The sequence below is a fragment of the Neocloeon triangulifer genome, unplaced genomic scaffold (assembly GCF_031216515.1).
Source record: "Neocloeon triangulifer isolate White Clay Creek 2 clone unplaced genomic scaffold, ASM3121651v1 ptg000010l, whole genome shotgun sequence".
Lineage (NCBI taxonomy): Eukaryota > Metazoa > Arthropoda > Insecta > Ephemeroptera > Baetidae > Neocloeon > Neocloeon triangulifer.
In genome coordinates, this window is record NW_026775552.1 from 1,659,501 (window position 1) to 1,672,800 (window position 13,300).

General features: G+C 34.8%; 1 protein-coding gene across 2 annotated transcripts; it reads left to right on the plus strand.

The window, feature by feature from the left end:
* The first annotated feature begins 19 nt into the window (after positions 1–19).
* Positions 20–2,685, plus strand: LOC132195652 (uncharacterized). Of its 2 annotated transcripts, none has more exons than XM_059617791.1 (4): positions 20–158; positions 854–902; positions 1,493–1,620; positions 1,911–2,685. In XM_059617791.1, exons 1-4 carry the CDS (start codon positions 111–113, stop codon positions 2,442–2,444), a joined length of 759 nt encoding a protein of 252 aa, XP_059473774.1. In that variant the 5' UTR covers positions 20–110; the 3' UTR covers positions 2,445–2,685. The 2 variants fall into 2 exon arrangements, with proteins under 2 accessions (XP_059473774.1, XP_059473775.1); XM_059617792.1 differs by having other exon boundaries at positions 1,914–2,685.
* Positions 2,686–13,300: the final 10,615 nt, after the last annotated feature.

Here is a 13,300-nt window from a genome sequence, read left to right on the forward strand (position 1 = left end):
GCTGGTGACGCGGGGCCGTCACTGCTCTGCACATCCACTTGAAGAGAAGTTCTTCAAGCGAAAAATAACATGGGCTAAAGGTACCGTTTTTGCTTCAGCGAAGTGGAAAGATGCGTCTGCTTTTTAGCAACCCCCTGCTGCTGCCACTGCTATGTCTGGTGCGTACCCTTGAAAGGTTGGCTCACTGATGACCTTGTCCTCAATTTACCTACCTCGGGAACCCTAATGAGTCTGCTCCTTTCGATAATTTGACCAAAAAGGAAAACATATGCGACTCAATGCAAGCCGCAAAAATAAACAAATCTTAATGACTGACTTTATAAATTTTGGCCAAAAATTGTTATCTGCTTATGGATCTTTGAATACAGTGAAACTTGAATAAATTTTTTTATTCTAACCACATGTTACGATTTTAAAGTTGGATGTAATAAATAATTACAGCATATTCATAAACTATAAAATTTGAAGCTCTCTTGGCAATGACGGTTAATTCTTTAGTCATTTTCTAACACCGCGGTTAAAATCGCACTTATTGCTAATTATTTTATTGCTTAAGCTTTTCCTTTTCCTCACAATTAAAATTACATAAAATTAGTAGCCAACGATCGATCATTTCCATCGACTACAAATACAAGTAGAGTGTGTATTATATCACAAATTATCCACTGCAGAGTCTGCAGACTGAACTCCTTATTTATACGCACAGTATAATTTATAATTATCACAAATTTGTAATACAATGGAAATATTTTAATACTCTTTTCATGAGCCATAAAAAAATCCGCGCTTAACTAAGGGAGAGCGAGAGACTTGAAATGTGCATAAGTAACAAAACCAACTCTTTTTCTTGCAGGAAATTTTGGGTGCACAGCAAGTTATCAACGTTCGAGCGGTCCTTTCTGGTAATCTCACTTATTATAAATGCAGAGACTTATTTTTTTTTACATTTTAATTTGTTTATTCTGAATATCCTGGATTCATGGAAGTTCAAGTTAGTTGCAACGTTAACGTTAAAATTGAACCGATTTTTGTGTGACAATTGACAACCATTAGATAATTCCGCAAGTTTAAAAATAAAAATCCTTAACTTTTGAGAGTAAATTTGTAATTTCATATAAAAAACCCATTAGATAATTTTTCATACAAATCATGAACTAAAACTTTCACGATGTTTTTTTTTTTTTTTTTTAATTTTTGCACTGAATTGTGCAATTTTTGTGTGTATGACACCATATCATATTGCTTTGAGAAAAAAATCATCCAGCAAATTGAACGCTATTATGCTTAATAATGTTTTTATTTCCAACATTAATCTAAATGTGGAACAGAAAACATTATATATGAGAATAAAAAAGTTGGGAAAAAGTACCTGAAATGGCCGGAACATGAAGTTATTATTTTATGATTTATGATAAATTAAGGCTCTCAAAATCTTGAAGTTCAAGTTGAGAAAATACGCAAAAAATAAACGACTGAGTTTAATTCTTTTCAGGGGTGTCGAGTTTGTCGTCGGTGCGACTGTCACTGAGGTCCCGACGCGTATACGTGGTGCGTTGCTGCGGTGGACGCTCTTGCCTTGAGACCAAGCCACGTAACGACACGGAGATCGTCTACCAATACGTGAGTTCAAATCATATAAAGTACATCTCTCTCGCTATTTCAACCGGCCCTAGCGCGCTGCTTGACGAAAAGACAAGATATGGCAGAGAAAGGAGAGTGAGAGTAGTAAATTTAAACGATAAAGTTGGTTTGATTGCATTCAATTCAAAATTGAGTAATTATGTAGAAAAATACTTCTTGTCAAAGGTTTCCATACATACTTTATTCGCATTGTCAAAAAAATAGAATCTCTCCTTTCTCTGACCTACTGTATCTTGCGCTATGAATTTCGTCAAGAAGTAACCTGGAAGCAGGAAGACGACTACGGGGAGGACGGCAACGCGACGACAAGCGGAGGGACGTCGAATGCTGCAGAGGAATTCACAGACACAACCAGCGGGGAGGAGACGACAGCCTCCGCCGAAGAGACCAGTCCATCCGAGGAAACCACCCCCACGGAAGGCGAAACTACCCCTGAGGCTGAGACAACGATCGGCGACGGGACGTCGGCCTCCAACGCAGCCCTTCGTGTCGCCCCTGACGCCAGGAACATGCAGGCACGCCTGCTGCACTTTGTCAAGGCCCTACCCCCTTCTACTGATAAGGCTCCCACTTCTAGGGGGACGCCTCCAGCTGTGATCACCACTTTGTCCACCACTACGACGACCCCTCCAGCAACCTCCCCTCCTACGTCACCTGCGTGGGAGCAGTCGACGACAATAGCAGTCCTCAAGGCGTTGCTGGCGCCACCTTCGACGCCACCAGGGGCCACTGAGCGCGTCGCCTCTCTCCATGATGCCCTCCAATTCACCCCTGAACCCCTTTTCAACCCACTCGCAAATTGACGATTGACGTTCCATGCACCAACTTACCTTATCCATTCCGTCTCATTTATTTCAACAATACACACGCCTAATTGTGCATTGTTTTTTTTCTCTCTGAAAGCCTTTGGAATTATTTTGTGAATTTAAGTTTAACCTGTGGAGTAGACCTTTTCTTAATTTAATGTTACAATCTGATCAGATATTTGTTTGGAATCTGAACTTGTTTCATGTTTATATGCAGCAAATAAAAACGGTGACCTATTTAAAATTCGCTAATTTTTTGACATTTCAGCCTTCATCCAAGATTATTGAAATAAATAATGTAATTTAATTTAGTTAAATGACCTTTCTATTTAATTAAATATAAAAAATGTAGCGTTGGAAAATTTTAAAGTCATTTTAATGGTTTATGATGGAAGTAACGGTGCATTGAATTTGCAAGTTTAGCGTCTGGGAGGGTGTTTTGGTCGCCGATTGTGGCGAACGGTTTGTTGTAGGGATTCGCAGGGGGTCGGCAGCATTGTTGTTGGAAAGTAGGCAAAAAGTTGTACTAGATATCGCTATTGGGGAGTTGTAGGGGAGTTCTGGAGGGGCTGTAGGGGGCCGTCGAAGAAGGGAAATTTTTTTTGTAATTTTTGTAGGTAGTATGCATGGTAATGTTATAGTACGCGCGACGTGTTTTTTCATAGGTTGGCAACATTTGTGCTCCCATGTAAAAGTATCACGTCGCGCGTTCGATAGTGGTTTTACGTCGCGCATACAATAATGGTTTTACGTCGCGCGTACGATACTGGTGGCGGTATAATTGTTAAGAAAATCTTTATTAAATTTTATTGTTCAGGCGCATTAAATGACTTCAATCAAACGCGCTGGCCAAACCGAGGCAATATTGAGAGTTGGATTCAAGGTGAAAATCATGAATTTTATTTAATACATTATTCCACTACATCTTTATTAAATTTTATTGTTCAGGCGCATTAAATGACTTCAATTGAACGCGCTGGCCAAATCGAGGCAATATTGAGAGTTGGATTCAAGGTGAAAATCATGAATTTTATTTAATACATTATTCCACTACATCTTTATTAAATTTTATTGTTCAGGCGCATTAAATGACTTTAATCAAACGCGCTGGCCAAACCGAAGCAATATTGAAAGTTGGATTCAAGGTGAAAATCATGAATATTATTTATTTCATTATTCCACTACATCTTTATTAAATTTTATTGTTCAGGCGCATGAAATGACTTTAATCAAACGCGCTGGCCAAACCGAGGCGATATTGAGAGTTGGATTCATGGTGAAAATCATGAATTTTATTTTTTTTCATTATTCCACTACATCTTTATTAAATTTTATTGTTCAGGCGCATTAAATGACTTTAATCAAACGCGCTGGCCAAACCGAAGCAATATTGAAAGTTGGATTCAAGGTGAAAATCATGAATTGTATTTTTTTCATTATTCCACTACATCTTTATTAAATTTTATTGTTCAGGCGCATGAAATGACTTAAATCAAACGCGCTGGCCAAACCGAGGCAATATTGAGAGTTGGATTCATGGTGAAAATCATGAATTTTATTTTTTTCATTATTCCACTACATCTTTATTAAATTTTATTGTTCAGGCGCATAAAATGACTTAAATCGAATGCGCTGGCCAAACCGAGGCAATATTGAAAGATTAATTCATGGTGAAAATCATGAATTGTATTTTTTTCATTATTCCACTACATCTTTATTAAATTTTATTGTTCAGGCGCATAAAATGACTTTAATCGAAGGCGCTGGCCAAACCGAAGCAATATTGAAAGTTGGATTCAAGGTGAAAATCATGAATTTTATTTTTTTCATTATTCCCCTACATCTTTATTAAATTTTATTGTTCAGGCACATGAAATGACTTCAATCAAACGCGCTGGCCAAACCGAGGCAATATTGAAAGATAAATTCATGGTGAAAATCATGAATTTTATTTTTTTCATTATTCCACTACATCTTTATTAAATTTTATTGTTCAGGCGCATTAAATGACTTCAATCAAACGCGCTGGCCAAACCGAGGCAATATTGAGAGTTGGATTCAAGGTGAAAATCATAAATTTTATTTTTTTCATTATTCCACTGCATCTTTATTAAATTTTATTGTTCAGGCGCATTAAATGACTTCAATCAAACGCGCTGGCCAAACCGAGGCAATATTGAGAGTTGGATTCAAGGTGAAAATCATAAATTTTATTTTTTTCATTATTCCACTGCATCTTTATTAAATTTTATTGTTCAGGCGCATTAAATGACTTTAATCGAAGGCGCTGGCCAAACCGAAGCAATATTGAAAGTTGGATTCAAGGTGAAAATCATGAATTTTATTTTTTTCATTATTCCCCTACATCTTTATTAAATTTTATTGTTCAGGCGCATGAAATGACTTAAATCAAACGCGCTGGCCAAACCGAGGCAATATTGAAAGATAAATTCATGGTGAAAATCATGAATTTTATTTTTTTCATTATTCCACTACATCTTTATTAAATTTTATTGTTCAGGCGCATTAAATGACTTCAATCAAACGCGCTGGCCAAACCGAGGCAATATTGAGAGTTGGATTCAAGGTGAAAATCATAAATTTTATTTTTTTCATTATTCCACTGCATCTTTATTAAATTTTATTGTTCAGGCGCATTAAATGACTTCAATCAAACGCGCTGGCCAAACCGAGGCAATATTGAAAGTTGGATTCAAGGTGAAAATTATGAATTTTATTTATTTCATTATTCCACTACATCTTTATTAAATTTTATTGTTCAGGCGCATGAAATGACTTTAATCAAACGCGCTGGCCAAACCGAGGCAATATTGAGAGTTGGATTCATGGTGAAAATCATGAATTTTATTTTTTTCATTATTCCACTACATCTTTATTAAATTTTATTGTTCAGGCGCATTAAATGACTTCAATCAAACGCGCTGGCCAAACCGAGGCAATATTGAAAGTTGGATTCAAGGTGAAAATTATGAATTTTATTTATTTCATTATTCCACTACATCTTTATTAAATTTTATTGTTCAGGCGCATGAAATGACTTTAATCAAACGCGCTGGCCAAACCGAGGCAATATTGAGAGTTGGATTCATGGTGAAAATCATGAATTTTATTTTTTTCATTATTCCACTACATCTTTATTAAATTTTATTGTTCAGGCGCATTAAATGACTTCAATCAAACGCGCTGGCCAAACCGAGGCAATATTGAGAGTTGGATTCATGGTGAAAATCATGAATTTTATTTTTTTCATTATTCCACTACATCTTTATTAAATTTTATTGTTCAGGCGCATAAAATGACTTAAATCACACGCGATGGCCAAACCGTGGCAATATTGAGAGTTGGATTCAAGGTGAAAATCATGAATTTTATTTATTTTATTATTCCACTACATCTTTATTAAATTTTATTGTTCAGGCGCATAAAATGACTTAAATCGAATGCGCTGGCCAAACCGAGGCAATATTGAAAGATTAATTCATGGTGAAAATCATGAATTTTATTTTTTTCATTATTCCACTACATCTTTATTAAATTTTATTGTTCAGGCGCATAAAATGACTTTAATCGAAGGCGCTGGCCAAACCGAGGCAATATTGAAAGATTAATTCATTGTGAAAATCATGAATTTCCTTTTTTTCATTATTCCACTACATCTTTATTAAATTTTATTGTTCAGGCGCATTAAATGACTTAAATCAAACGCGCTGGCCAAACCGAGGCAATATTGACAGTTGGATTCATGGTGAAAATCATGAATTTTATTTTTTTCATTATTCCACTACATTTTTATTAAATTTTATTGTTCAGGCGCATTAAATGACTTCAATCAAACGCGCTGGCCAAACCGAGGCAATATTGAAAGATAAATTCATGGTGAAAATCATGAATTTTATTTTTTTCATTATTCCACTACATCTTTATTAAATTTTATTGTTCAGGCGCATTAAATGACTTCAATCAAACGCGCTGGCCAAACCGAGGCAATATTGAGAGTTGGATTCAAGGTGAAAATCATAAATTTTATTTTTTTCATTATTCCACTGCATCTTTATTAAATTTTATTGTTCAGGCGCATTAAATGACTTCAATCAAACGCGCTGGCCAAACCGAGGCAATATTGAGAGTTGGATTCAAGGTGAAAATCATAAATTTTATTTTTTTCATTATTCCACTGCATCTTTATTAAATTTTATTGTTCAGGCGCATTAAATGACTTTAATCGAAGGCGCTGGCCAAACCGAAGCAATATTGAAAGTTGGATTCAAGGTGAAAATCATGAATTTTATTTTTTTCATTATTCCCCTACATCTTTATTAAATTTTATTGTTCAGGCGCATGAAATGACTTAAATCAAACGCGCTGGCCAAACCGAGGCAATATTGAAAGATAAATTCATGGTGAAAATCATGAATTTTATTTTTTTCATTATTCCACTACATCTTTATTAAATTTTATTGTTCAGGCGCATTAAATGACTTCAATCAAACGCGCTGGCCAAACCGAGGCAATATTGAGAGTTGGATTCAAGGTGAAAATCATAAATTTTATTTTTTTCATTATTCCACTGCATCTTTATTAAATTTTATTGTTCAGGCGCATTAAATGACTTCAATCAAACGCGCTGGCCAAACCGAGGCAATATTGAAAGTTGGATTCAAGGTGAAAATTATGAATTTTATTTATTTCATTATTCCACTACATCTTTATTAAATTTTATTGTTCAGGCGCATGAAATGACTTTAATCAAACGCGCTGGCCAAACCGAGGCAATATTGAGAGTTGGATTCATGGTGAAAATCATGAATTTTATTTTTTTCATTATTCCACTACATCTTTATTAAATTTTATTGTTCAGGCGCATTAAATGACTTCAATCAAACGCGCTGGCCAAACCGAGGCAATATTGAGAGTTGGATTCATGGTGAAAATCATGAATTTTATTTTTTTCATTATTCCACTACATCTTTATTAAATTTTATTGTTCAGGCGCATAAAATGACTTAAATCACACGCGATGGCCAAACCGTGGCAATATTGAGAGTTGGATTCAAGGTGAAAATCATGAATTTTATTTATTTTATTATTCCACTACATCTTTATTAAATTTTATTGTTCAGGCGCATAAAATGACTTAAATCGAATGCGCTGGCCAAACCGAGGCAATATTGAAAGATTAATTCATGGTGAAAATCATGAATTTTATTTTTTTCATTATTCCACTACATCTTTATTAAATTTTATTGTTCAGGCGCATAAAATGACTTTAATCGAAGGCGCTGGCCAAACCGAGGCAATATTGAAAGATTAATTCATTGTGAAAATCATGAATTTCCTTTTTTTCATTATTCCACTACATCTTTATTAAATTTTATTGTTCAGGCGCATTAAATGACTTAAATCAAACGCGCTGGCCAAACCGAGGCAATATTGACAGTTGGATTCATGGTGAAAATCATGAATTTTATTTTTTTCATTATTCCACTACATTTTTATTAAATTTTATTGTTCAGGCGCATTAAATGACTTCAATCAAACGCGCTGGCCAAACCGAGGCAATATTAAAAGATAAATTCATGGTGAAATTCATGAATTTTTTTTTTCATTATTCCACTACATCTTTATTAAATCTTATTGTTCAGGCGCATTAAATGACAAATCAAACGCGCTGGCCAAACCGAGGAGCATAAAGTAAAAAAGTAAATTTTGTTTTTATATATTTAAAGTGATGTTAAAATTGGTTTGATTCTAGCGTGACTAAAGGAATTAGCATCTAAAAACTAGTCATTTTTTCATCATCTGTAGCTCCTTTTGAGTTTCTAATAAGCATATAAATGGGCATTTCACTGTACCGAGATAAATTTGACAGCATTAGGTAATAAAATAAAAATTGTTTTTATATATTTAAAGTTAAATTTATTATAATTAAAGCTGTATTCAACTGATTCTTTGAGAAGAAAAGCAACTCTTGCAATTCGAAGCAATGTCGGAGCGAAAAATTCAAAGGCTTCGTCAGGGCAAGGAAATTAAAGAAAATAAAAATTAATTGTTAAATTTATTACTATTAAAGCTGTATTAAACTGATTCTCTGAGAAGTCACGCTAGAATTAATTTAACTTCAGCATTACATTAAATATATAAAAAAAACTTAATTTTTTACTTTATGCTGTCAAAGTTTTCTCGGTACAGTGAGATGCCTATTTATGCATGTTAGAAACTCAAAAGGGGCTAGAGATGATGAAAAAATGACTTGTTTTTGGATGCCATTTCCTTTAGTCACGCTAGAATTAATCCAACTTCAGCTTAACATTAAATATATAAAAACAAACTTAATTTTTTACTTTATGCTGTCAAATTTTTCTCGGTCCAGTAGGATGCCTTTTCATGCATATTAGAAACTCAAAAGGGGCTACAGATGAAGAAAAAATGACTTGTTTTTTGATGCCACTTCCTTTAGTCACGCTAGAATTAATCCAAATTCAGTATAACATTAAATATATAAAAACAAACTTAATTTTTTCATTTATGCTGTCAAATTTTTCGCGGTACAGTGAGATGCCTATTTATGCATGTTAGAAACTCAAAAGGGGCTCGAGATGCTGAAAAAATGACTTGTTTTTAGATGTCATTTCCTTTAGTCACGCTGTAAAATTGATTTCGAGATCATGACTGTTGGTTTTCTAGATGCTTAATTTAGCCTTCTTCAAGTTCCCAACCACCATTTCAATTTCCAATCCTGAAGGGAGTGTTGAAACGTGTATACAATTTACCAATTATAATACAAATCCCCTGATTGAGAATTTGTTTTAAGTGAGATTAAATATAGTAAAATTGATTTCGAGATCATGACTGTTGGTTTTCTAGATGCTTAATTTAGCCCTCTTCAAGTTCCCAACCACCATTTCAATTTCCAATCCTGAAGAGAGTGTTGAAACGTGTTTAAAATTTACCACTTTTAATAAAAATCCCCAGATTGAGAATTTTTTTAAGTGAGATTAAATATAGTAAAATTGATTTCGAGATCATGACTGTTGGTTTTCTAGATGCTTAATTTAGCCGTCTTCAAGTTCCCAACCACCATTTCAATTTCCAATCCTGAAGGGAGTGTTGAAACGTGTATACAAATTACCACTTTTAATAAAAATCCCCAGATTTCGAATTTGTTTTAAGTGAGATTAAATTTAGTAAAATTGATTTCGAGATCATGACTGTTGGTTTTCTAGATGCTTAATTTAGCCCTTATCAAGTTCCCAACCACCATTTCAATTTCCAATCCTGTAGGGAGTCTTGAAACGTGTTTAAAATTTACCAATTATATTACAAATACCCTGATTTAATATTTGTTTTAAGTGAGATTAAATGTAGTAAAATTGATTTCGAGATCATGACTGTTGGTTTTCTAGATGCTTTATTTAGCCCTTTTCAAGTTCCCAACCACCATTTCAATTTCCAATCCTGTAGGGAGTCTTGAAACGTGTTTAAAATTTACAAATTATATTACAATAACCCTGATTTAGAATTTGTTTTAAGTGAGATTAAATTTAGTAAAATTGATTTCGAGATCATGACTGTTGGTTTACTGGATGCTTAATTTAGCCCTCTTCAAGTTCCCAACCACCATTTCAATTTGCAATCCTGAAGGGAGTGTTGAAACGTGTTTAAAATTTACCATATTTTAATAAAAATCCCCAGATTGAGAATTTGTTTTAAGTGAGATTAAATATAGTATAATGGATTTCGAGATCATGACTGTTGGTTTACTGGATGCTTAATTTAGCCCTCTTCAAGTTCCCAACCACCATTTCAATTTGCAATTCTGAAGGGAGTGTTGAAACGTGTTTAAAATTTACCATATTTTAATAAAAATCCCCAGATTGAGAATTTGTTTTAAGTGAGATTAAATATAGTATAATGGATTTCGAGATCATGACTGTTGGTTTTCTAGATGCTTAATTTAGCCCTCATCATATTCCAACCCATATTTCGATTTCCAATCCTGAAGGGAGTGATGAAACGTGTTTAAAATTTACAACTTTTAATAAAAATCCCCAGATTAAGAATTTTTGAAAAATGACTTGTTTTTAGATGCGTGTTCATTAAGTCACGCTAAAATCAATCAAATTTTAGCATTACATTAAATATATAAAAACAATTTTTAGTTTTCTACTTTATGCTGTCAAATTTTTCTCGGTACAGTGAGATGCCTATTTATGCATATTAGAAACTCAAAGGGGGCTAGAGATGATGAAAAAATGTCTTGTTTTTAGATGTCATTTCCTTTAGTCACGCTAGATTAAATTTAATTTTAGCATAACTTGATATATATAAAAACAAATTTTATTTTTTTACTTTATTCTGTCAAATTTTTCTCGGTACAGTGAGATGCCTATTTTTACATTTTAGAAACTCAAAAGTGGCTAGAGATGATGACAAAATGACTTGTTTTTAGTTGCCATTCCCTTTAATCACACTAGAATTATTCCAATTTCAGCATTACGTTAAATATATAAAAACAATTTTTATTTTTTTACTTTATGCAGTCAAATTTTTCTCGGTACAGTGAGATGCCTATTTATGCATATTAGAAACTCAAAAGGCGTTTAGAGATGATGAAAAAATGACTTAATATTGTAAGATCCTTCTAATATTTCAAACTAGAATGCTATTGATATCAGCAAATATTTTGCAGAAATATTTATTTACACCATTCGACTGAAGAATTATTTATCGACATCATTCGAAAGCAGAAATATTTATTTACATCATTCAAATGTAGAAGTATTTTTCAACATAAGACGAATGTAGAACTATTTTTCAACAGAAGTCGAATGTAGAACTATTTTTCAACATAAGACAAATGTAGAACTATATTTCAACATAAGACAAATGTAGAACTGTATTTCAACATAAGACGAATGTAGAACTATATTTCGACATAAGACAGATGTAGAACTATATTTCAACATAAGACAAATGTAGAATTATATTTCGACATAAGACGAATGTAGAACTATTTTTCAGCATAAGCCGAATGCAGAAATATTTTACAACTTCAGCCACAAATAGAATGATATAATTAAATCGATTCGGTACAATTGAAATATGATCAAACGCAAATGCATGGGTATTATGAAGTCAACAATTGAATATCTTATAACTTTTAGCTAAGAACGCTTTTTATGGATAGTTTTTGTACTAGAATGTTTTTAATTAATTTTCAATGAAATACTTCATTCAGTTTCAATATTAGCTCAAAAAGATATTTGCATTTCAATTCTATCGCTTTCTTGACTAGTTTTTCATGATCACACTATGGAAGATTTGAATTTGAGCGCAAAGTCAACACAATGCGCCCAATTGATGTGGGGTTCGGATAATCGCGCCCCGCCCCACCCCTGCCCGACCCGCCCCGCCCCATGCCGTCCCGCCCCATCCCGCCCCGCCCCATCCCACCCCGCCCCATCCCGTCCCGCCCCGCCCCGACAACATTGCCGGGGGGGCGGGGTGGGGCGGGGCGGGACAGTGATCGGTTGGGCGGGCGCACGTAGGGTGATGAAAAAGTAATGCCACCCAATTTCTTTTAAGAAATCAACTAATAAAATATGAAGTGGAAACAATATTACTTATGTAATGAAAAATTCTTCTTTATAAAATTTCTTTTCTCCAAGACAATGCGTTTGAGTGCTATTAGCTATGCTATTATGTATTCCAATATATATTTTTATTTCTAAACTGGAAATAATTTTAAAAGAAATGCAGGTACGGTTGGATCGGAATGTTCAAAATTTATCACATTTGATTTAGCATTATATTTTTATTTTCATTATTATAGTCTCCCTTGAAATATGATTTATAAAATAGAAAAGCAAAATAGTTAAGAAATGGTCGATTTTGTTTACATAGAAAAAAAATCAATTATATCGCGCATGTTTGGTTGACTTCGTTTCGGGCTAATTTCCTTCTCCTTCGACGGGAGTAGAATGAGCATGGGAAGTACAGCGCATTGAATGTGTAAGTAAAGCGTGAAATTTTTCTCTGGGATGGAGGTTAGAACGCCAATTGCGGGCGAACGGAGCGTTGCAGGGGGTCGGCAGTAATTTTGTTTGAAAGAACACAAAAATTCGTTCATGAAGTGGCGGTTCTTGGGTCAATTGCTTGGTTTCTGACGGAAGGACAGAGCATTGAATGTGGAAGTTCATCGTGAATTTGCTCTCTGGGAGGGTGTTTCGAACGCTGATTGCGGGCGAACGGCGCGTCGCAGGGGGCTGGCAGTATTTTTTGTTGGAATGCACGCAAAAAGTTATTCAAGATGTTGTGGTTTTTGGGTCATTTGCTTGGCTTCTGATGGAAGAACAACACATTGAATGTGGAAGTTTAGCGTGAATTTGCTCTCTGGGAGGGTGTTACGAACGCCGATTGCGGGTGAACGGCGCGTCGCAGGGGGTTGGCAGTATTTTTGTTGGAAAGAACTCAAAAAGTTGTTCAAGATGTAGTGGTTTTTGGGTCATTTGCTTGGCTTCTGATGGATGTACAATGCATTGAATACGGAAGTTTAGCGTGAATTTGCTCTCTGGAAGGGTGTTTCAAACGCCGATTGCGGGCGAACGGCGCGTCGCAGGGGGTTGGCAGTATTTTTGTTGGAAAGCACGCAAAAAGTTGTATCAGAAAACGCTATAGTGGAGGTGTAGGGGAGGCCGGGAGAGGCTGTAAGGGAGGTCGAAAAAGGAATTTTTTTTTTGTATGTAGTCGGTAGTATTGATCTGTAGTTTGATGATAATCCATGCAGCACGCGCCCCAACCCCCCCTTGACCCTGCCCCCCCCCCCCCCCCCC